Source organism: Danio rerio, chromosome 23, assembly GCF_049306965.1.
Source record: "Danio rerio strain Tuebingen ecotype United States chromosome 23, GRCz12tu, whole genome shotgun sequence".
Lineage (NCBI taxonomy): Eukaryota > Metazoa > Chordata > Actinopteri > Cypriniformes > Danionidae > Danio > Danio rerio.
The window spans coordinates 3,942,501-3,966,500 of record NC_133198.1 but is presented as its reverse complement, the minus strand read 5'-3'; the positions used below and the strand labels follow the sequence as shown (position 1 = coordinate 3,966,500).

Here is a 24,000-nt window from a genome sequence, read left to right as displayed (position 1 = left end):
AAACATTTGTTGATCTTCTTGACTAGTACAGCTTGTATTGATGTGTGGCCGATGCTCTTTTGTTGGTGAGTGGTGAGCTTAGTAACACATGGATTCCTCATTCAAAGCTGGTCTGTAGATACAGCTGAAGTCAAAATTGTAAAATCTTAAGGAATTTCCAAATGTTTTCCATGTGATGTTTAGCAGAGGGAAGATTGTATTGACACATTTTTTAAAACATAATAGTTACAATAGACTAGATTGTATGATATCTAAGAGCAGGGCCGGAGTGGGGCTCCTTTTCAGCCCTGGAGTTTCAAGCCTCAGACCGGCCCACCTCAGTTCACGACTGACTATATTAGAATAAGGTCATTTCTAATTACACTGTCACGTCTTTTTTTTTTTTTTTGAGAAAACAGCTGCTTTTGAACTTCAAATGTTCAACAACCCTAGCAGTATTATACGTCTTAACAATAAAAATGAAAATAAATTAATTAATTACTCAGACGAGGATCAAACCCAGGTCGGAGGTGTCATAACCTAACGTGTCAACCACTGGACCACAAGAGCTGTACTTTGAGAGGTGACTCATCTGACTTATATCATCATTAACCTGCAGGCTGCATCTTGCTCACGAGGCTGCGAGAAAATAGATAAAAAGAGCAGAGCTGCGGTAAAATAATATATAAGAAGACTGTGGTCAAGTAAATAAATTAATTAATTTAAAAAGTGTGACTGCTGAGAGCAACCAGAATTCTCCCGGTCCTCCCGATTAGCCAATCCGGGCCTGTCTAAGAGCATAGAATTACCAAGAGGCAACACTCTAGTGCAATTTGGGAAACCACCACTAGATGGCGCGGCTGCCTCTTTGTAATGAAAACTCCAATGGAACCACAGCATATTATCAGTCTGTAAAATAAACTATTAAAAGTGCTGATGATTGTCATGGTAAGTGTTATATAGTCGTCTTTCAGGTTGTATCTCAGCTTTAATGCGCCTTTTTAAATAAATAAACAAAAAACAAAGCAGCTGCTGGCCATTGCGACAGCAATAAGATCCAATGGACAGCTGATCGCTTTCACTCCAAAATGGCGGAATTCGGAGCTGTTGCTGGGCGCTGCTGTTGCAATGAAACGTTCTATTGAATAGGGGTGTCAAAATGAATTGTTTCTTCGGTGCACCGCGATGCAGACGCGGACAATTCGGTATGGGTTCAGTAATAATCACAACCGGTTATTATGTACTGACGTCATTTATCTCCTATGCGCTTTGTCGCGAGGGAGGTGAGCGCGAGTATTTACAACACTCAGGCAACTCAGGGCCGGCCCGTGGCATAGGCACCATAGGCAAATGCTAAGGGCGCTGTATATCCAGGTGGGCGCCAGAAATGAGCGCGGTTCAGTTGGTTTTGTTTTCATATTCCTGACACACATTCAGTTATTGACGGCAATACCTCAAAAAACCTCTTACCCTAAAAAGATCTAAAGTGTGTTTCCTACAAAAAGACAAAGCTGGTTATGTTTCACAGCTGTCTCTTTTTTTTCGCTGGACATTACGAGCACTGCTCCGTTTAAGCCCTCGCAATATGTGTTTAGCCGGGAGAGCTCGCGCTGAGAGGAGCTCTCAGTAAGGGACCGTCAGAAAAGTGCTTATTTTCTCTTTTTTTCGTTTTTCTGCTCCGCTCGGCGCGAGCTCTCCCTGTTGCGAGGGCTTAAGTGTGTGTGTGTGTGTGTTTGTTTATTTGTTTGGTGCTGTCTATGTTTGTGTATGTGTTTGAATGAGAGACAGTGTGGTACTGTGTTTCTGTGTGTTTATACAGACAGCTTGTTATAGCCTCCCCCCTAAAATATAACACTGTATATGGAAAGCATCGTCGATGCACCGAGATATCGAATTGAACCGAATCGAAGGCATGATAATCGTAACTGAATCGAATATTGAGTGTCGCCTCTTGGTCATTCTAAGCTCTTTGATGATATGTTGTATGAGAATGACTCTATAAAATTTGTGTAGCATGATATACAGCTGTGGAGATAAATCCTCCTTTTTTCTGGATTTACTGAATTCGTTCGGTATTCTTAAAGATGCAGTCAATGACTGTAAAAAAAAATATGGACGACACAACAGCGCCTTTTCCCATTGAACCCTTTAATTGCAAAACGCATTATGACAGGCACAAACTGTCGCAAAACACTGCTGAAATTGGAGCCTGGGCATGCGCAAAATCAACCACGCCCCCCAACTTCTCATTTGACTGCCCGTATCTTCACTATAACAAAAGCTCGCTAATATTAATATAAGCCCTTACATTTAAAAACATCTAATAAAACACAATTTAAAAACTGTGTGATGTACGCTGCAGTAATTTAATGAAAGCGCAATTTGTTGGACTGCAGAAACGAACAATCTTTCCTAAAGTCTAGTTAAAAATATTGCTCTTATAATAGGTTGTTGGTATTTTGTCCATAAAAATTCAGAACAGAATTGGTGACAGAGGAAAGCCATGCCGGAGTCCAACATGCACTGGAAACAAGTCTGACTTATATGACTTGCCAAAATCCTACCTTGTTCACACAGGAACAAGACGGATCTTTACAGAGCGCCTCTGACCCCATACTCCCCGAGCACCTTCCACAGAATGCCACGAGGGTCACGGTCTGCAGCATCACTTGCATATTGTTTATCATTTTTGCCTCTGTTTTCACATGGTTTACTCTATGTCTTGATATCTGGCAAATAAGAATTTACCTCCATTTTACTGTTTAGTGGTTGTTTTCGAATAAAAAAGCCATTCTGCTTCTAGAACATTAATATATTATATCAGCAAATCCAGTAGATTAACTCAATATCATGCTGAAACTCAAAATGTCAGAGACGTCCTTTAAATCAAGTTCAAATAACCTTACAGGAGATCGATGTCAAGATGGGCTAACATTAGTTTTTTGTCATCTTATTTATTATTTAATTACTGCTAGATAGCAATCATCTGTATGTTCTCCGTCATGGCTAGGTGTGTATCAGCAAACTAATAATAAAGCCAGATAAAGCCCTCACTTCAAAAAATAAAAAGTGGTCCATCACATCCTGTAGGTCAGAAAGTATAGTTTACTGCTGAACAATTTTATTTATCATGGTAAAATAACACATAAATCTAATAATAACATGTAAATGTCCTCCCGAGGCTTCGACGGTTTGCTTGAGAAGCTGTTAATCATATTGCGATAAAGATGCTGAAATGATAAATTGTGTAACTCCAGTACCATTGTGGAATTATCATCACTTTTTCCATGTAATTAGTTTGTTGTTAGTATATTAACGTAAACATTCCCTTTAAATCTGTATTATATATAGCAGCTGAAGTATGACCGTCTGTTTTTTAACATTATTGGCTGTGTAGTATGTTCAGTTTGTGGTGGAAGCTGTTATGTAAAGTATGGTGTTTGTATGTAGAGATCTGAACGTGATTCTGCTGCCCTCTGCTGACCGTATGGAATTTTTGTAATGGTAAGAAGTGTCTGTATTGAGTCTGCAGATGTGAGCCGTGCTTGATGTTGTTTGTCTTTCAGTACAGCGGAGGGCTTCGGGGGCTCGGACGTCTCTACAGGATGGGAAACTTTCATGCAGGCGCTGGGATACTTCCTGAAGATGTTCTTCGGGTCGGCTGCATTAGGCACCCTCACCGGCCTCATCTCTGCCATTGTATCCTTATGCTGTTATTTAAACGTGTGTTTGTAATTACTTTATTACTTAAAGCAATGGGGAAAAAATTAATAGTCCACTTGAAGATTTAAAATTTCTTCGGATTTACAATCTAATTACAGGTAGTTATGTGGCTGAGTAAAAAAAAAAAAAAGAAAATAAATAAATAAATTAAATATAAATAAAATAAATAAAATTATGTTTATACAGGGCTCAACCTTAATGATTTTTTTATCCATTTCCCATTAAATATATATTTTGGTGCAAATGGAAATATTTATTAAAATAATATTATCACAGAACATGTATAAAAATAGAAAGATAATGCATTTAAATTCATTCAAAATAATGCAAAAAACAAACAAACTACAACATTTTCTAATCTTTTTGTTTCTCTTAAAAATTAGCTCTTTATTATTTTAAATTTTATATTTTTCCGTGTCATAAAAATTTGAGTACTCATTTTAACCGTTATCAATTTATATTTAGCTTCAGATTTGGCTTCAGTAACTATTTTATATGCACAAATACAATATTTTAAAGCTTTCTATAGAAAATTTTAATTTAAATGACAGATTTGAGAGAGATGCATTTATATGCATAGGAATAGTTAGAAAATAGTTTTTTAAAAAGTAAAAAATTGAAAAAACAGAACAATATTTTCTGTAATAACCCTGATTTGTCAATTACAACAAACCACAGCATTTGTTATTTTGACCAGTGGTCATTTTATGCTGATTTATTGCGGAATATTTTTAGTTAAAACTTGGAAACAATTTGATCAAACCTGTATAGAATTAAAAAAAACATTAATAATTTAACCATACCAGTAAATACAGAAAAAAGAGGATTTTCTAGTGGTCTTATTTCCATAGCAAATAATAATAATATTTATATATTTAATTATATATATATATATATATATATATATATATATATATATATATATATATATATATATATATATATATATATTTGTTATTATTATTAACAATTACTTTGCCTCATTTAACATATAATTTGCTGCTTATTATTAAAAAGCTTGTTTATGGGGTAGGAATAAAGAATCTGAAATACTATAAGCCATGCATATGCTTTATAAATACTAATAAACAGTCAATGATGTTTACATTTATTCAATTTGCAGATTTTATTCAAAGCGACTCAACAATGAAGATAAAAGACGCACTTCAAATCAACAGAGAGCAGCCGTGTATAGATGCCATGACAAGTTTAAATTAGTTTAGCTCTTTCTTTTTTTTAAGGGGGAAATGTGTCTCCTACAGTTGGTTTGTGTAACTCAATGACCCATGGGACACACTCAGAAATGCACAATGTTTTCTTAGAAATATTCAATTCACCTTTATTTCTATAGCAGTTTTATGATGTAGATTGTGTCAAAGCAACTTCACATAGAATAATATAGTAAATTGAAACAGTGTAGTTCAGTTTTCAGTGTTTAAGTTCAGTTCAGTTTAGCTCAGTTCAGTGTGGTTTAATATTCAATACTGAGAGTCCATCCACTGTAGAGCAAAACCATCGATGCGCAGCCCTACAGATCCCAAACCATGCAAGCCAGTGGCAACAGCAGCGAGGGAAAAACTTCACCAATTGCGAAAAAGTGAAGAATTAAAAAACCTTGAGAGAAACCAGACTCAGTTGGGCATGACCATTTCTCCTATGGCCAAACTTTTTCGGTTGCAGTCTAGGCGCTGGAGAAGCTGGACATCATCGAGACTTTGAATTGGAAGAGTGTGTGAGCCTCCTACATTATCAGGAAGGCTATTCCAGAGTTTGGGAACCATAAATGAGAAGGCTCGACCTCCTTTACTTGACTTTACAGTTCGAAGTACCACGAGAAGCCCTGTTTTGAGATCCTAAACAGCGGATTTGATTGTAGCGAGACTGGTTGGTTAAATAAATATGGAACATTCCATGAAGATGAGCAACCAGTTATTAGCAAGAGTTACTGTAGAGATTAGAATGTTAACAATTTGATTAATTCCCAAAATTTTTGTGCAAATTTTCCTAAATAAGAGCATTCAGTCCCTAAAACACTTCGACCTGAGGAAGACCCCGTCTCTGGAGTTTGGGATGATGATTATTTTTGCATACCTGCCCTATGGTCTTGCTGAGGGCATCAAACTCTCCGGTGAGCTCAAAAACAGGTTCTTAGTAGCTTTAGTGCTTTCAAGCAATTAATCACGATTAATCGTATCCAAAAATATATCTTTGTCTTCGCATAATGTGTGTATTCACTATGCATAATTATTTTGTGCATGTATATATACAGTTCAAGTCAAAATTATTAGCCCCCCTGAATTATCAGCCCTTAGTTTATTTTTTTCCCCCCATTTTCTGTTTAACTGAGATTTTTACTGATGTGTCTTCCTGCAGGTATCATGGCCATCCTGTTCTCGGGTATTGTGATGTCCCATTACACTCATCATAACTTGTCTCCGGTCACCCAGATCCTCATGCAGCAGACTCTGCGCACCGTAGCCTTCATGTGTGGTCAGTGACGTTACACCGCTCTCACATGCTTCATATGGAGATCATTGTTAACTTCACCCTCTTTTGATTCTGCAGAAACCTGCGTGTTTGCCTTCCTGGGGCTGTCTATCTTCAGTTTCCCTCACAAGTTCGAGCTGTCCTTTGTCATCTGGTGTATAGTACGTATCGTCATGCATTTATCCCACCACAGAGCTTCAACATCTGATAAAGTGAGCTTTTCCTTAAAACAAGCTAAATAATCTGTCGATGGAGTAAGCAAAACAGTCTTGTTTGTCTTTGAAATCAGATTATTTTGCTTGTTTTAGGGAATTTTGATTTCTTAAAACAAGACAATGTTTTATTAAATGTATGTAAAGTACGCAGCCAGGAATTAATCTCAATCTTCTTCATTAAAGCGTATTCACGTCCTTTCACTGCAGGAAAATTACTGGAGGGGCGGAGTGATATGACACAGTGCATAAATAGGAATAAACACGTACACTCTGGAGTTTAAGGGCTCTATTTTAACTATCTAGGCGCAAAGTCTAAAGCGCATGGCACAAAAGCATTAAGGCCATTTCCAAGTCCACTTTTGCTATTTTAAGGATGGAAAAATGTGCTCTGCAGCAGACCATCTGCAGCGTAAGGATAAAGATTTTTTCATTTAGGAGCTTTTAGATATTTAGACTAGAAACAAGAAAGAAAGTAAGTATTTTTTACAGTTAATGTTGTTCATTAGTTAACTGTGAAGCTGCACTCTGCTGAATAAGAAAAAAGCAGACCCCAAGATTTGTCTAATATCTCCTTGGGGCTTGAAACTTATCATTTGTTCAAACATTAATAACAAATGGCAAAAAAAATGGGATCTGCAAACAAGAAATTAACTCTAATAAATGAATTAATAAATTAACTCTAATAAATTAACTTAAAATTTGCCCTAATGTTGGAAAGATTTTTAATACTCAAATGTTCTGTTCTAATTCAATCATTGAAATTCAAGGCATGATCATATTTTATTATGTAATCTGGAGGCCTTTGCCTTTCATATAAGCCACTTCTGATACCAAATGATCAACTAAACGTGTACGTGTGTGTGTGTGTACAGTTGAAGTCAGAGTTATTAGCCCCCCTGAATTAATAATAATGTTTATTTTTATTTTTATTTATATATACACGCCCAATTTATATAGACGCCCAATTTCTGTTTAATGGAGAGATTTATTCAACACATTTCTAGACATTATAGTTTTAATAACTCATTTCTAATAACTGATTTATTTTATCTTTGCCATGATGACAGTAAATAATATTTGACTGGATATTTATCAAGACACTTCTATACAGCTTAAAGTGACATTTTAAGGCTTAACTAGGTTAATTAGGTTAGCTAGGCTGGTTAGGGTAATTAGGCAAGTTATTGTATAGCGATGGTTTGTCCAGTTGACTATTGAAAAATGTATAGCTTAAAGGGGCTAATCATTTTGTCCTTAAAATGGCTTTTTAAAAATTAAAAAAGTGCTTTTATTATTGCCGAAATAAAACAAATAAGACTTTCTCCAGAAGAAAAAACATTATCAGACATACTGTGAAAGTTTCCTTGCTCTGTTAAAAATCATTTGGGAAATATTTAAAAAATAAAAAAAATTAAAGGGGGGTTATTCGAAAAGTTAGAATTTTTTAGTAAAATAATGTTGAAAAATGTGTTGAAAATAAATCCCTCCATTAAGTAACAATTAAGAATATTTGAAAAAGAATTTAAATTTCACACCAGGGTGAATAATTTGACTTATTATTTAATAATAATAAAATATATTAAGTATTTAATTTTTCTCACCATGAAAAAAGCCATAAAAGCTAGCATGGCGTCAAACACAAACAAACACACATTAGTTTCTTGTTATTGTGCAAAGTTTGTGCTGACGTGTTTTCCTGTCACAGGTTCTGGTTCTTGTTGGTCGAGCTGTGAATATCTTTCCGCTCTCCTTTCTGCTCAACTTCTTCAGAGACCATAAAATCACCCCCAAGATGATGTTCATCATGTGGTTCAGTGGTAAGAGGATGATGAATTCCAATTTCTTCGTGGCTTGAAGTAAAGTTACCTTCTCTTGTCAGTTTCATCATTTGAACTCCAGTAACTTCTACTTTTGTTTTTATTCTTTAAACATTTACATTTTAATACAATATTCTGTCATATTTTTGGGCATCATTTTTCTGTTAAGCACAATAAAAATATTTGAAGAACATTGGAAACCAAATTGATGATACAAGAAGGAATACATTGGGGCGACACAGTTGCGCAGTAGGTAGTGCTGTCGCCCCACAGCGGAGGCCCTTCCAGCCGCAACCCATCTCTGGAAAACATCCATACATACACACTCACTCACACTCATACACTACGTCAATTTAGCCTACCCAATTCACCTGTACCGCATGTCTTTGGACTGTGGGGGAAACCGGAGCACCCGGAGGAAATCCACACGAACGCATGGAGAACATGCAAACTCCCCACAGAAACGCCAACTGACCCAGCCAAGGCTCGAACTGGCGACCTTCTTGCTGTGAGGCGAAAGCACTACCTACTGGGCCACTGCGTCGCCCAATCTTTTTTCAGTTACATGTACAGAGGGCTAATAATTCTAGAGGACTAATAATTCTGACTTCAACTGTACTTGATATATATATATATATATATATATATATATATATATATATATATATATATATATTATTGAGTTAATTCAATAGGTTTACAATAAACAATATTAGTTTCTAAAATATGTAAGTACCCCATGTGGTCCTAAAATGATAGTGAGTTCATGATGTATAAATGTGCTGCTGATCTCAGGTCTGCGTGGTGCGATCCCTTACGCCCTCAGTCTCCATCTGGGTCTGGAGCCCATCGAGAAGCGGCAGCTGATCGGCACCACCACCATCGTCATTGTCCTCTTCACCATCCTGCTGATGGGGGGCGGCACCATGCCACTCATCCGCATAATGGACATTGAGGAGAGCCAATCACGGCGCAAGAGCAAAAAAGACATCAACTTGAGCAAAACTGAGAAAATGGTGAGACAACTGCACTTTTCAAAAAGTACTCGATTACTGACTTGATTTCAAGGGTGCTTTTACACCTATAGATTGATCGTTTTGTTCTGGAACAGGGTTTAAAAGAGTTACAATGCTGCTTTTTGTTCTTGGCGCAGTTTGGTTTCACATGGCAAAGCTTCTAAGGGTGCTTTAACATCTGTGGTTTGGTTCATTTGGTCTGGATCAAGGGCAACAAATGATACATTGTAGCATTTTCTGCCGTCTTTGGGTCGTTTTCACACCACACTGATTGCTTTGGTCCAGACCAGTTAAAAAGAACCAAAATGCAGTCATCTGACAAAATCCACATCTCTCATTGGTTGTTGAACGTATTTCCTAAACTGCTTTTCGATTGGTCAGAATTCCCGTGCTGGAAATGCCAATGGAACTCCCGCAAGTAAACAAACCGGCAGACACAAAATGTCGATTTTGACTATTGTAGCGAAATTATTAGCTCAGTTTGGGAATATTAATGACTAATAATAACAAGTTATTATTAATTATTAATATTCCTAATTAACTTATAGTTAATTTGACTAAATAAATATAACAATGACTTCGCCCACTCGTCTGAGCAGACTCTGTAATTATTTATTTATTTGGAAAGGGAATTATAACTACTACTTCTTTATATATATTACTATAACTATAAACTATATATTACATTGCTTTAAACAGTCAACACAAGATCATGAATTAACAACAGAGTAGATTCAGTCATTACTGTGAGAGTAGTACTACACTATTCACTTTTGAGGTAATCTAAAAAGGGTTTGAAATTGCAGATGAGATTTGGGCTCCAGGGAACGTATTTTCTCCAGTTGTATGACATGAAACAATTCACCCAACCAAACTTTAAAACATGGGGAGTCTGAGGATGTCCAGTTAAATAAAAGAGCTTTTTTTTGCAAGAATCATGCCCATCAATAAAGGTGGTAGTTGAAAACTTGGAGGAGTGTTTAATTCCTCAGAATATCCAAGAATTGCTAGGCAATGATTTGGCTTAACCTCCTTTTTAAAAACCTCTGAAAAAAAAATATATGGCAGTCCAGAAAACAAGGGGGGAGCTTTGGAATGTTTTTGAAGATGGTGCAACTCTAGCTCTGGCCAACATCTTGATAGGTGCACTGCAAAAAATGCTTTTCTTGCTTAGATTTTTTGTCTTGTTTCTAGTCTAAATATCTAAAATTTCTTATATCAAGAAGCATTTTTTTAGACAAGCAAAACATATTGCCTTGTTTTGAGAAATAATATGCCAATTTTAAGTCAGTTTTTTTTAAAACAAGCAAAATAATCTGCCAATGGGGTAAGCAAATTAATCTTACGTCAAAAGAAAAAACAAGATTAATTTGCTTACCTCATTGGCAGATTATTTTGCTTTTTTTAAGGAAAAACTGACTTAATATTGGCATATTATTTCTCAAAACAAGGCCATGTTTTGCTTGTTTAGAAAATTCTTCTTGATTTAGGAATTTTTAGATATTTGGACTAGAAACAAGACAAAAAATCTAAGTAAGAAAAGCATTTTTTGCAGTGTAAGGTGGCAACAGGGGTCATAAACTCATAGAAACGAACCCAGACCCCTTTTAGGAGTCAATACGGAATTTTACCTCTGGACTGGACTTTATGAAGGAACAACTGCACTAGCTGATGGTATCCCTGCTTATAGTTTACTATACAGTTTGTATACATCACTTAAGACAAACTATACATTTCGAGAATGAAGCATGGCTGTGGCTTAAAAACAATGTTTTAATGCATCGCAAATGGCGAAGGTGCATCGCAAGTCACTTCAAGAGGTGCCGTGAATTAATTTAGCTAAACTGCGACATGGTCATCTTGCGGAAATATTATCAACGATCCATCAGGTAAAGTTTTTCCCTCTCTCTCTCTCTGTTTAAAATTGTTGGTAAAGTGCTGTCAGCAAATATATCACCTCCACATTCCTTATTGCACAGAGCATCGGACTACAGCAGCTGGATTAGTCCAAAAAGCCGCAGTACTTTTTGCAGTTGGGTCTGTTTTAGTTCGGATCATATTCTTACCAAAATTGAACCACTCCAGGGAGGTCTTGTACACTTTTTTTGGTCTGCTTTTGATGCACACTCGAATACAAGTGCAACATTGACACCTTCCCAAATGAACCGCACCAAGAGGGAAAACGAACTCTAGTGTGGTTCAACAAAACTAAATAAGGCAGGTGTGAAAGCACCCTAAAAGGACCAGAATATTTCAAACAAGTTATGTGCGAGTAAACTTGAGCTGCGTCCCAAATTGCATGCTTATGCACTATTCTACGCCATTTTGTAGTTTAAATAGTGTAAGTAGTGTGTTCAAACTGAAAACTCTAAAAATAATAAGAGCACTTTAATTACCCGGATGATGCACTCATTCAGCCGGTAAATGAAGTGTGTGATGATGAACACTTCACGCACTCAACAACCGCAGGTTTGCTTACGTAGCGGAAGGGGCGGAGCTATCGGACGCACATGTTGGATAACTTTATTTATTTTGGATTGTGAAAGCAAAATTCTCCTACGAGAGTGATTATAGCGCCTCCCGATGGTGAATGTGGCAATACTTACGGCAGGTATTATTTGATAATTCGGTCGTTTATTTCACTGATTTGGCAACCGTCAAACGTCATCAGAGAAACGGTTTGAATTTCCGCTTAGTAAAAAAACATTAGTGCTCCATTTGGGACGACACTACATACATATACTACTGTTGAGTGTGTAAGTGCATAAGTACATAGTGCATGAGTGCATAGTGTATAGTGTGCCATTTGGGACGCAGTTGGTCGGAGTTTGGTTTATTTTCCAGGAATCTGCCCAGCTGTCATTCATTCATTCATTTTCTTTTTAGCTTCTTCTCCTTATTAATCAGGTATCATTTCATCGCTGTTTGGGGCAAATTAGCTTATAGATATCTTAAAAACTAACAATACTAACATCTAAAGAACTATTTTAATTTCATAGGACCTCTAAGTAGGGATGTAATGGTATTGTAAATACCGCAATATACATTTTTTTCGATATTACCGAAGTCGCATGACTCGGTAAAACTATAGGTCTTCTGAGAAAATTTGCTCAGGCGAATGAAGCGAACGGGAGGTAGCGAAAACTACAATTCCCATCAGCCCATGCTTGACCATCATCCCTTGCGGTCTGTTGTCGCTACAGATCCAGTAATGCGGAAATGGAGTGTGCTGCTGGAAGCGGGGATGAAAAAGAGCTGTAAAACTCTAAAGCGGGTGTTGTCGCCGCGCGCGTACTGAATAGCGGTGTTGTCGCGCGAGTTCTTATCAGCTGTGTTGTCGCGCGCGTACTGAATAGCGGTGTTATCAGCACACTGTTCAGATTGATGCAGACATGAGATCTCTATCTTACCCATGGTTTGTCCTCTCAAGTGGGGGAAAGACAATGCACAACGTTACCCACTGCTGTCAACCTGGGCCAAGTCATATCTCTCTTGTCCCAGAAACCTCAGTCCCAAATGAGAGGGTTTTTTTGTTTTTTCCTGTAAATGATTCAATAAATACCGTACCGTGACATTCATACCGAGGTATTACCGTACCGTGAAATTCTGATACCGTTACATCCCTACCTCTAAGGGTTTTTGTACAATCTAATAAGCATCTTCCTGTGTCTTTCAGGGTAACGCCATTGAATCTGAGCATTTGTCTGAGCTGACCGAGGAAGAGTATGAAGCTCAGATTTACCAGAGGCAGGATCTGAAGGGCTTCCTGTGGCTTGATGCCAAGTACCTGAACCCCTTCTTCACCCGCAGACTCACACAAGAGGTTAGACTGCTCATAAACTTCGATGCGCTGCCTGTGTGCGCATGGAGAATGCACATAACCTGAAGCGTTTGTGATCTCACTAGAGCGAATGTTTTTTTTTTGTAGTCCCCAAATGTACACCAATAAGATTTCGCTGTATGGACGCCATCTTGTGGCCACACGTGGAAATTCATTCGGCGCACAAGCTCTCACAGTGCATTATGGGTATTCTTTAGCCATCAAGTGTACATGGATACAGTCTAGATGGGATACAGCTGCGGATAATCACATCAATATAGCTTAGTTTTTGTGACACTGTACAACAATAATTAATATTTGTAATATTAATAGTTGGGTTTAGTGGTTTAAATACAATTTAATGGCTGATTTAATGACTAATATAAATAATTCTCATTATAATTACAGTTTTTACATTACCGTGGTAGTTGGGTTTAGGATAGAGGTTAATAAAATACAATTAACCGGTAATTTCGTTTTGTTTTCTTTTCGGCTTAGTTCCTTTTTTAATCCAGGGTCGCCACAGCGGAATGAACCGCCAACTTATCCAGAACATGTTTTACGCAGCAGATGCCCTTCCATATTATCAGACATACTGTGAAAATTTCCTTGCTCTGTTAAACTTTACTTAACTGTATAACTTACATACTCCATCATACGGAAAGAGACTTACAGATCCTGCATATGCTTTGTAGAAGAGTCAAGCTTTAAATAGGAAAGCTATTGAAACTGTTTGAGGGAAATGCTAATGGTCTAATCCGATTTAATGATCTATGCTAAGCTAAGCTAGTGCTCCCAACCTGGAGATCAACTAAATGGATTTATAAATGGTGAAACTCAACTGTGTAACTCTATTACAGCTGTTTTAAACAAAAGTCTAGTGTTCCTTTAAATACTGCGAGCAGCTGACTCTGAGATCTGTTTCTTTAAGGACCTGCTGCATGGACGGATCCAGATGAAGACGCTCACTAATAAATGGTATGAGGAGGTCCGTCAGGGTCCGTCCGGCTCTGAGGATGAAGAGGATGAGGCAGAACTGCTCTGAGACTGGACTCAATCTGCCATTCTCGTAACACATGGCACCAAGAATACACACTGTGCCAGGCTGTGATGGGCGCTACGCTTCCACACACAACTCCACGGATTGCTTCACGGCCTAATGAGGAAATGAGCAGCCATGGTGGGAATCCTAGGATTTTTGAGGCATAATAGAACCAGCAATACTGGACACATTGTTGGAGAGTAAGTTGAAGCACTGTACGGTTATGTGATCGTAGTTTCTGGTTCTTTTTTCTGGGGGTTTTGTTGCACATACAGGGAAATGACACCAATGAATGTTTGAGTGTGGGATTAATTTAACTACATAACCTATTCTTTCTGTTTATGAGGTATTTATTTGTTGTGCCATCTTTATAAATGGGAGTAAAGGAATCTTTTATAATGTACTTGACACTGTTTTTGTAGCAGTTTATATATGAAGCTGAGACTGGAGGAATGTTTCTGTGCCTCATAAACTGAGCACAAAGCCGAGGACTGAAAGTGATGTAAAAATGTGAATAAAATGCTCATTCTAATAACTTGTGTGTACTTCGGTAAAATGTAGGTAATTATTATATAAACATCAAACAGTTCTGATAGAATATCTTACCACAGGGGGGCAGTAAACAGGGTTCTGGAAAATGCTTGATTTTTAAAGGGCCATGAAACCCCCTCGTTTCAGCAGGGTGTTTTCACACCTCTACTTTGGAAAAGTCAGAAAAGTGGGCGTGTCCAGCTCTGTTTAGGGGGGAGTGTCGGAGGAACTAAAGTGGGATGGTGTGGGAGTTTCTATTTGGGCACGCGCGAGTTTCAGTCAAAATACTCACACACAGAAGAAAGTGATGGTGTTTAACCTACATGGACATCTGTAGTCGAATTATTTGCCAAATTATTAAATGTTAGACTTTAACTGCAGTTTGGCTCTTTCATTCAGGGAATTCATTCATGTCCCTCCCAACAAATGAGATATTTGATTCGAGGATCTGCTCTAATCGTGTATTTTTCATGCAATGTTTGATACCGCACAGCGAATGAGAGAAAAAAAAAACCTCAGCATTTCCCGGAAACTTAGATGCACACGACAGGTAGCGTCAGAAAGCCGCGTGTGTTATTCCGGTCACTAAATGCGGTAAAAACCCAACACGAGGTTAAAGTTTGGTTGTGGTGCTAACATGTTTCCACTCGGTGCAATAGTTAATTTGGTTCGATACAAACAAACTGAATAAACAAAGAGCACTGGCCGCTCACTTACCAAATCTGTAGAGACAGGACAATCACCAGCAACTAGAGCCGCGTCTTTATGAAGAGAAGACTACAAGCGGATCTCAGCGTTTGCAGATGAGAACAGCTCTCAGGTAAACAATAATCCTCCTTAGACACGTAAGTTATTGTTGTCGAGCGTCGCGTACACTGTTAATCCACACGTGATCCGGATGAGCTCTCACAGAGAGAAAATGAAAACAAAACTTAACGGCAGCAAACTATAAAAGCAACACTTCACACTTGTTTTGCCAACACAACGTGGCGTCTATGTCGCGTAAAAACACGCTGACAGTAATGAATATTAATGAAGTTGCACAATAGAGCGCGCTGATTGGTTTGAACCAAGCTTTACTCATGCATTAATGCATCACACTGTAAGACGTAATAAGACACACTCTGGCACAGACGCCCAGTCTACACGCTGGAATACACGCTATTATGTCATGACCGTGACGCAGCTTCAAAAATTCGTTTCAAACAGGAAGTACGAATTTGCTTGAAATAACGCAAAAACAACCAATTTACACTTTTTAGTAAAATATAGGTGTCCTAATAGTGTTTTTAGCTGTGTGGGACACATATACAACTGTCAACAGCTCAAAACATGTGTTTTGGTGTTTCGTGACCCTTTAATGTAGGGTTTTCAAGGTTAGAAATCTCTTTGGATTTTGGACAAAGTACTTGAACCTGCTTAAGTTTGAAATTGCAGGGCTCAAATTGCTACCTTTTTGATAGCATATGTGCACTAAATTTGATCTATGTGAGCTCAAAATATATTTGGAAACATTTGTGCTAGTGCATTGATTGTAGCCTTACGTCCAGTTTTCATTGCAAAATGTAAGTGTAAATAATGTTATTTAAATGATTGACAGCTCTAAGTTATTAAAACTGAACAATTAATGGCATTACATTTTTTGGGGGAATTTGAATTTCCTAACTTGATTATTAAAAATCTGAAATTGAAGACAACTGAATTTTTTTAAGTCAGATGTTTATAGACGTGTTTTCAAACTGATATTGGGTTTGTAAAAATACAGTTGCCAATTATCAAGATGAAGAAACTAAGAACAACAAGTTCAATATTCTGAAATTCAAAACCATTCAGATTGAGACATTCAGAGTAGACGATCACCGAAAAGTCAAACTAAGCATTTTGGCCAATCAGAAAAGCTGCGTGTATTAGCTGGTGTTTGTTTGGCTCTGGAGGAGACCATTCTTCAGCAAATCGACTACCAGGTGTCAGCTATTTTCAGTTTTTTGAGTAATAAACATGCATGCTTCAGTGAACCAAATTCATATAATTAATTAAATTACATCTCATTGGTTAATCAAACTTACTTAAGCTTTCGGTGTTTTGACGGATAAAGAGCTGATTCTGACCTATACTGTAATCTTATCTTTTAATTAAGAAATTAAAAACCGTTTTTAAATGGAATATAATAATTAGTTTTACTAACTTAGAGTTGTTAACAATTTAAATTCTGATTGTTTTTGGCATATTATTAGCTTCGCAAAAAAGCACTGCAGTATGCATTACATGAGTATATTCACGACTTAATACGCAACTGATCAGGAAATAACTGAATCAAAATTTAAGCTAGGTTAGCCTAGCCGCCTCATATGCTAACCATTCAACTGCTTAGTTTATGCACAGCAGGATTGGTGAAATTTACAAATAATCTAATAATGACTAATTAAACCATTGATTTCCCTTTTTTTTTTAGCCAAAAAGCCTGATAGATTAATTGTTGTGCAATGAAATAGAGCGTTACAAACCAACGAGGAAACACGCATGGGCAGAGCTTCTACATCATTCATTCATAGAAAGAGCAGCCAGAGAGGGGAAACTGATGGATTTGTGTTGAATATCAGCATCATTTACTCAGAACAATGTACACCTATCACTGTCTATCTGTACGTTTGTTTGCTCTTCATCCAGTTTCTATTCTAATTAGCAGTTAGTGGAAGAAATAAATCAATTGAAATGCAAGTCAAAGTATAAATAGCAGAAGTGAACAAATAGATTTTGCCTACCAGCAAATATTATTAAGACACCAAATACAAAAGCAGACACTAACCCACTATAACGTCATCACCAATGACAAAATCTCCAAAACACAGATGAAAACATTGGTAAATTGTGGCTCTGACATGGACATGAGGGTTATAAATGATTGAAAAACAGCTGCGGGTGAAGTATATTGATCGCATGTGCTCAGATTGTGATCGTATCTCGGTTTTGTTCTGTTGATATGTTATTTCAAATATTCGTAGCTTGAAGCTGATGGAAAATGACTACTATGGCGAGGGCTTAAACGGAGCAGTGCTCACAATATCGAGCGGAAAAAAAGAAAAAGACTGCTGTGAAACATAACCTGCTTTGTATTTCTGTAGGAAACACAGTTAAGATCTGGTTAAGCCTGGTTTATACTTTTGTGTCAAGTGACCGACGTAACCAATGGTGCATGCATCGCGCGTAGCTGTCCATTTATACTTCTGCGCGCTGTCTCTGTTGGTCAGCATTAACACTTCCAAAACGCTAGCTGGCAGTGAGGTGTTTATGTATCTGTGTCGAGTTTCTTCGCTGCTGTTTTGCTTTTCCTGAACACTTCCTGAATGTACAAGTGGCTCAAACTCGCTCATTTTGAGGCAGGAACCAGCGGACGTGCAACAACTTTAACTATGAGGTAAACACAGAACAAAACTTTCCATCAGGAGCTCCTTCATGGGACTCCACACTTGTAAACAATCACTTCATTGGGCTCCCGCGGCTCTCGGTCCCGCCCAGACTCATCAGCGATACCAAGCCGACCAATCACAGAGCTTGCGCTACGTGTAGTTACAATTTTTTGTGAGGTGCGCTTTAGCGACGCCAACGGCCACGGAGTAGGGCTATGCGTCAGTGCCGTAGCATGCGCATGCGCTTGACGCAGAAGTATAAATCAGCCTTTAGGGTAAGAGGTGTGTCAGTAATTGCCATTAGTCTATCATTGAATGTGTCAGAAATATCGAAACAAAACCAACTTTTGTTGGTTTTTTCTCCTCTTGGGTTTTAGGTTTTGAAAAGGGAAAAAATTCCACCACCCTGTTTAAAATTTTAGGATATTGGGTATCAGATTTGCGCAATCCATATGCACAACACTTTGGCCTGTTTCCCTTGCTCGAAAGCTTGTCAGAATCTTGCGCAAAGCTACGGTTGCTGAGTTTCTTGGGTGTGGCTTAGCGAAGGGTCAATTTGGAATTGCTCCGTTTCTTCTTCTTTTTCAGAATAAATCACAATTTTGAGGGTCTAAACATGCCCGAAAACTCATGAAACTTTGCACACACCCCAGCAGTGACAAAAATTTACATTTGTTATATGTATTGGAAGTGAGTGTGGCAAAATGACTTGACAGCGTCAACTATGCACATCAGACGGACTAGCCCCAGAGCTATGTTTCACGCACACACACGAAAATTGGCACACACATCAAATGTGCCAATTCCTACAAAAAAAAAGTCTCTTGGAGCGAAATCTCAAACCCAACAGGAAGTCGGATATTTTTAACTTCCTCCACCGAAAAAATTAAAAAGCAGAAGCAGTTTTTAATACACTGTAATGACATCAGCAAATCCAAATCACACACAGGCTCGAGAAGAAATAATAACATTTATTGTTTATTGTAAACATCAATCAATCTGTTAATCATTGAGTCATTTTGTATATGTGTAGGTTACAGATTTGTATTCGATAAAAGTCATTAATTAAACATGTCAGATCTAATTAAATCAAACTGGAAATGAAACTGACATAAAACACGGAAACCTGACTTATTTTATAAGTGTGTTTACACAAAGAGAAATTGACTTACATTTACATTTAGTCATTTAGCAGACGCTTTTATCCAAAGCGACTTACAAATGAGGACAAGGAAGCAATTTACACAACCAAGAGCAACAATGAATAAGTGCTGTAGGCAAGTTTCAGGTCTTTAAAGTCTAAGAAGGGAAGTATTAGTAGTATTAGTTTTTTTTTTTTTTTTGTACAGTTAGTGTGATATTCAGAGAGGCAATTGCAGATTAGGAAGTGAAGTGGAGACTAAATAGTTGGGTTTTTAGTAGTTTCTTGAAAGTAGCGAGTGACTCTGCTGTTCTGATGCAGTTAGGGAGTTCATTCCACCAACTGGGCAGATTGAGCGTGAGCGTGAGCGAAAGTGATTTCTTCCCTCTTTGGGATGGAACCATGAGGCGACGTTCATTCACAGAACGCAAGTTTCTGGAGGGCACATAGATCTGCAGACTTATGAGGACATTGTACATATCCTGTTTTTTTTAAATGCTTCTAAATCAGAGCTTAAGTATCTTTTTGATGTTGTTTTTTTCTTTTCAGAAAGTAGACATGCACAGAGATTCCAATGAGAGTTGGGTTAAGGGCTTGGGTAAGGTGTAAGGCAATAGAAAGCACCGTTTGAACAGTATAAGAAGACCAAACAATAATAATCAAGCTGTCAAGCCATTTGAAATTAAATTGACTACAAATAATGTTATGATACTACATTTTTTTTTCCTTTTCTTAAATGTTTCAAATTACTCCTGCCAGATGTCGAATTCAGAGTGCTCAGAGTTGAGCTCTATGGGTGCCTGTTTTGTCTGAGCACTGAGATTCTGTCTGCAGACCAGCACACACAGCAGAGGCTCGGAAATCACTGTAAAGCTTACCAAACATAACGTCATTGTCATCCAAGAATCTGATATGTGATAGTGGAGCTTCACAATGAGGAGCACCACACTTGGTAAATAGAGCACAAGTAATGTAACCAAAGATACAGCAAACACCGCTGCACCTGGTCTGGAGTAAGTGTAGGTGAGCGGGGCTTTGTAGATGATTATACCTGTGGCAACCAATGAACATGCAGGTAGCAGAAATGAGCCAAATGTGAGATACAGATACACTTCACCAGATGAATGGCCTAAAACTATTCCAAAAAAAAATATGACAGGAATAAGAAGTATGATGATGGAGATCATGATGTAGCAAGGCCATGAGCACATGCGAGCAGAAATCCTTGGATATTTCACAGTCAGAGCCGCCTCCAGAGCCACAAGCGCCTGCATGTGAAGGCCAGTGATCTTCACACAAGCAGATACAATCGTTATCAAGTGGGGGTGAAAAGAATGAACAAAAGACAGTAGTTGTGACACTATGTATGGATAGAAGAGCAGTTGCAGCAGGTCATTTAGGAGGAGGAGGATGATGAAGGCTGAGATCCGACCACTTGCTTTTCTCTGAAGGTGCACAGAATAAAAAGCCCAAATCAGACACGGCAGCCCCACACACACAGCCACGATGCCGAAGATGGAGAGGAGGATTTCATTGAAATACGTATAATGATAAGTATCATAAGGGTGATCAAAATCAGGATATGGATAATAATCATGACCACATCCAGAATTATAATCCCAATTTGTAGTTGGGGAGATGTTGAAGACATCAGTGCTGTTCATGGTCTGCTTTTACTTCTGCACTTCCTGAAAGACATAAAAACAACTATAATCATTATAACAAAGTGTTTAAACATGACACGCTCTACTATTACTAAAGCTATTTTTTCATATTTGTGGGCTGACTTTTGATAGATATTAACGAGCAACAGCAATTAATTAATCTGCGACAAGATCAGTCATAAAGCAAGCTCAGGCTATTACTCTGCAGCAGCAATCAACATGTACAATCAGGGCTTGGCATTAACACCTGCTAACATGCCAAACGCAGGTAGATTTCAGCTTCACCCACAGCCTCTCCCACTAGCCACTTTGGCTGGACAAAAATAATTTTTAAATTGTAGCTTTCTTAAAGGGTCACGAAACACCAAAACATTCTTTGAGCTGCTGACAGTCGTATATGTGTCCCACGCTGCTATAAACACTATTAGGACACATATAATACACAATAAAGTGAAAATCGGTTGTTTTTGCGTTATTTCGGTCAAATTTGTTCTTCCGGTTTGAAACGATTTTTGAAGCTGCGTCACGCCGATTAGATCCTTGTGTGTATTCCAGTTTGTAGACTGGCTGTCTGTACTTGAGAGTACTTTGTGACGTCTTTGAATGTGCCATGTTGTGTTGCCAAAACAACCCTAGTAGCAAAGAATTCTGGCTCAGATTTGGCATGAAGCTGGCACAGCAGGCATTCATCCGGCACTGGCTTACAGCATGTGGACCAAATATGGCCCGGGTTTGGCAGAGGTGGCACCGTCTTTAAGGCGGCACCCAAGATTTGGGCCAGATGAAAAATTTAGTATTTGGCCCAGATTTGAAAAATTTATATGTGGGCCAGGTGAGTTTGGCCAATCTTGACTAACATTTAAAATACATTGAAATATTTTTTGAGTAAAGAAAAAAATTCTACCAATCAGGTCACTTTGAAAAAAAGCGTGCCCATAGTGTGCCTAAAGCGCAACGATTTATGGGTTTATTAATTTCATTGCAGTCATGACACATCAACCTATCTGGCCCAGTTCAGGCTTGGTTATGAGTTATTAACTTGGCTGAAACTTGGCCCAGATATGGTTCATGTTTGGCACTTGTCTGGAAGCCAGATTTGGCCCAGTCATGTACCGTAATTCACTGCAGCATGCAAAACCTGATTGTTTGGGATTGTTGGAAGTGGGAGAAGAAGAATTGTTTGGAGATATGGGTCGTCTGTGTTGCGTTTATAATTTGCTGCAGTGAAGGTTTTGTTTTCATTTTCCTGCTATGAGAGCGCAGCTGGACGCACATGTGGATTACAGTGCACGCGACGCTCGACAAAAATAAGTGTCTAAGGAACATTTTTTACCCAAGAGCTTTTCTAATCTGAAAATGGTGAAATCTGGATTTGCCACTCGTCTCCTTTTAATAAAGACACAGCTCCAGTTTGTGTTGATTGTCCTGTCTCTACAGATTTGGTAAGTGAGCAATCAGTGTTTGTTTATTCAGAGGCAAAGTTAGTTTGTATCGTCAGCAGTACTCTTTCAGTGTTTAAAGATGGACCTTAGTTAAAATGATTTCTAAGTTACTAAAGTTTACAGAATGTAAACATCACTCCAATAATATAGATTATTATAGATTATGAATATTATGTAAATGCTGCTTTCCGAGTGTAAACATGTAAACACCGCAATCAAACTATCACCGTTGTGTAGGATTTTCACCTCATTTTGTGACTGAAATAACACACGGCTTTCTGATGCTGCCTAGCGAATGCATCTAAGTTACCGAGAAATGCAGAGGGTTTTTTCTTTCATTCGCCGTGCGGTATTAAACATTGCATGAAAAATACACTCTTCCAGCAATTCCGCGAATCAAATATCTCGTTCGTCTCGAGGGGCATGAATGAAATTACTGAACATTTAATAATGTCATAAAATTCAATTACTGATGTTAATGTTAACAGTCACTGTCTTTCTCCCCTGCGTCTGTGTGAAAATCAGTGTGTGCTTAAACTGACACTCCCATTTTTATGCAAATTTTTATGCACCCCCCCAACCCCCCCCCCCCCCCCCCCCCCATCAAAATGCATTAAGGGCCATCCAAATAAAGTATTACCATTCAACTTTTGCATTGAATATTCAGCGAGGTTATGATTAAGAGTCTTACTTGTGTTTGTGTTGGGGTTCCTCTGTGGCGTTGTTCACTGATAGAAGTTTCCCAGGTTCACCAGTGCTCTGTTGTTATATCTGAGGTGATAACTCGGCAGTTGATGTGCGTTGGCTAGATGAGGGATACAAACAGTTTGAGACTTAAAATTTAGGTGGGCAAAGACAAAGTCAGAGACTGTTTTTTTTAAGCAAAATTTAATGTCTGCATATAACCTGGAATAACTGAATATATCACTTTGTCCAGACATTACAACTAAAATCACGGTTGCCAGATACACGAAAATTTTCCAATTTTTCCAATAACAACTCCAAACCCCAATCAAGCTAAAAGTAGAAACAATCGCCAATCAATATTCCAAATCATCTGGGATAACCACAACCCCAAAATATTGATTTCTGTCACCAGCATTCCCCTCGCTCGCCAACAGAGGTCTTCCTCCCCTAAGTTTTAAACTTCCTCCAAACTACATGTCCCAGAACCCCGGTGATTACAAAGCACCTGTAATGATTCTCTGTTGCCAACTTGGGCTGCCTCGATGTTTTAGGATCGTTCACAGCCTGCCTTTTTAATTCTGCCCGTTCATGGCCTTTAATTGTTTTCTGTCTGCCCATGACCTCTACCTGTGTCCTCATATACAGTTTATGTTTATATATATATATATATATATATATATATATATATATATATATATATATATATATATATATACATATATATACATATATACATATATATACATATATATACATACATATATATATATATATATATATATATATATATATATATATATATATATATATATATATATATATATGTATATATATGTGTATATATATGTATGTRTATATATATATATATATATATATATATATATATATATATATATATATATGTGTGTGTGTATATGTATATGTATATATGTATGTGTGTATATGTATATGTATATATGTATGTGTGTGTGTGTGTGTGTGTGTGTGTGTGTGTGTGTGTGTGTGTGTATATATATATATATATATATA

At 37.7% G+C, this 24,000-nt stretch overlaps 1 protein-coding gene and 1 long non-coding RNA gene across 3 annotated transcripts in view; one reads left to right on the top strand and one right to left on the bottom strand.

The window, feature by feature from the left end:
- The window catches only part of slc9a8 (solute carrier family 9 member 8), a 68,132-nt gene extending 53,498 nt beyond the window's left edge, over nt 1-14,634 (top strand). Inside the window, 8 exon segments of the mRNA NM_001008586.1 lie at nt 3,546-3,678; nt 5,725-5,830; nt 6,076-6,192; nt 6,268-6,350; nt 8,110-8,221; nt 9,017-9,237; nt 12,914-13,060; nt 13,989-14,634. Of these exon segments, the coding sequence (NP_001008586.1) occupies nt 3,546-3,678; nt 5,725-5,830; nt 6,076-6,192; nt 6,268-6,350; nt 8,110-8,221; nt 9,017-9,237; nt 12,914-13,060; nt 13,989-14,102 (1,033 nt within the window). The 3' untranslated portion in view covers nt 14,103-14,634.
- A 5,280-nt stretch (nt 14,635-19,914) lies between these two features.
- Nucleotides 19,915-24,000, bottom strand: part of LOC101885830 (uncharacterized) — a 6,033-nt gene continuing 1,947 nt past the window's right edge. For both annotated transcript variants that reach the window (XR_011008399.2, XR_011008398.2), the window contains 2 exons: nt 22,976-23,089; nt 19,915-20,866 (listed from right to left, as the gene is read on the bottom strand). This is a non-coding gene — a long non-coding RNA (uncharacterized lncRNA). The remainder of the gene's footprint in view (nt 20,867-22,975; nt 23,090-24,000) is intronic.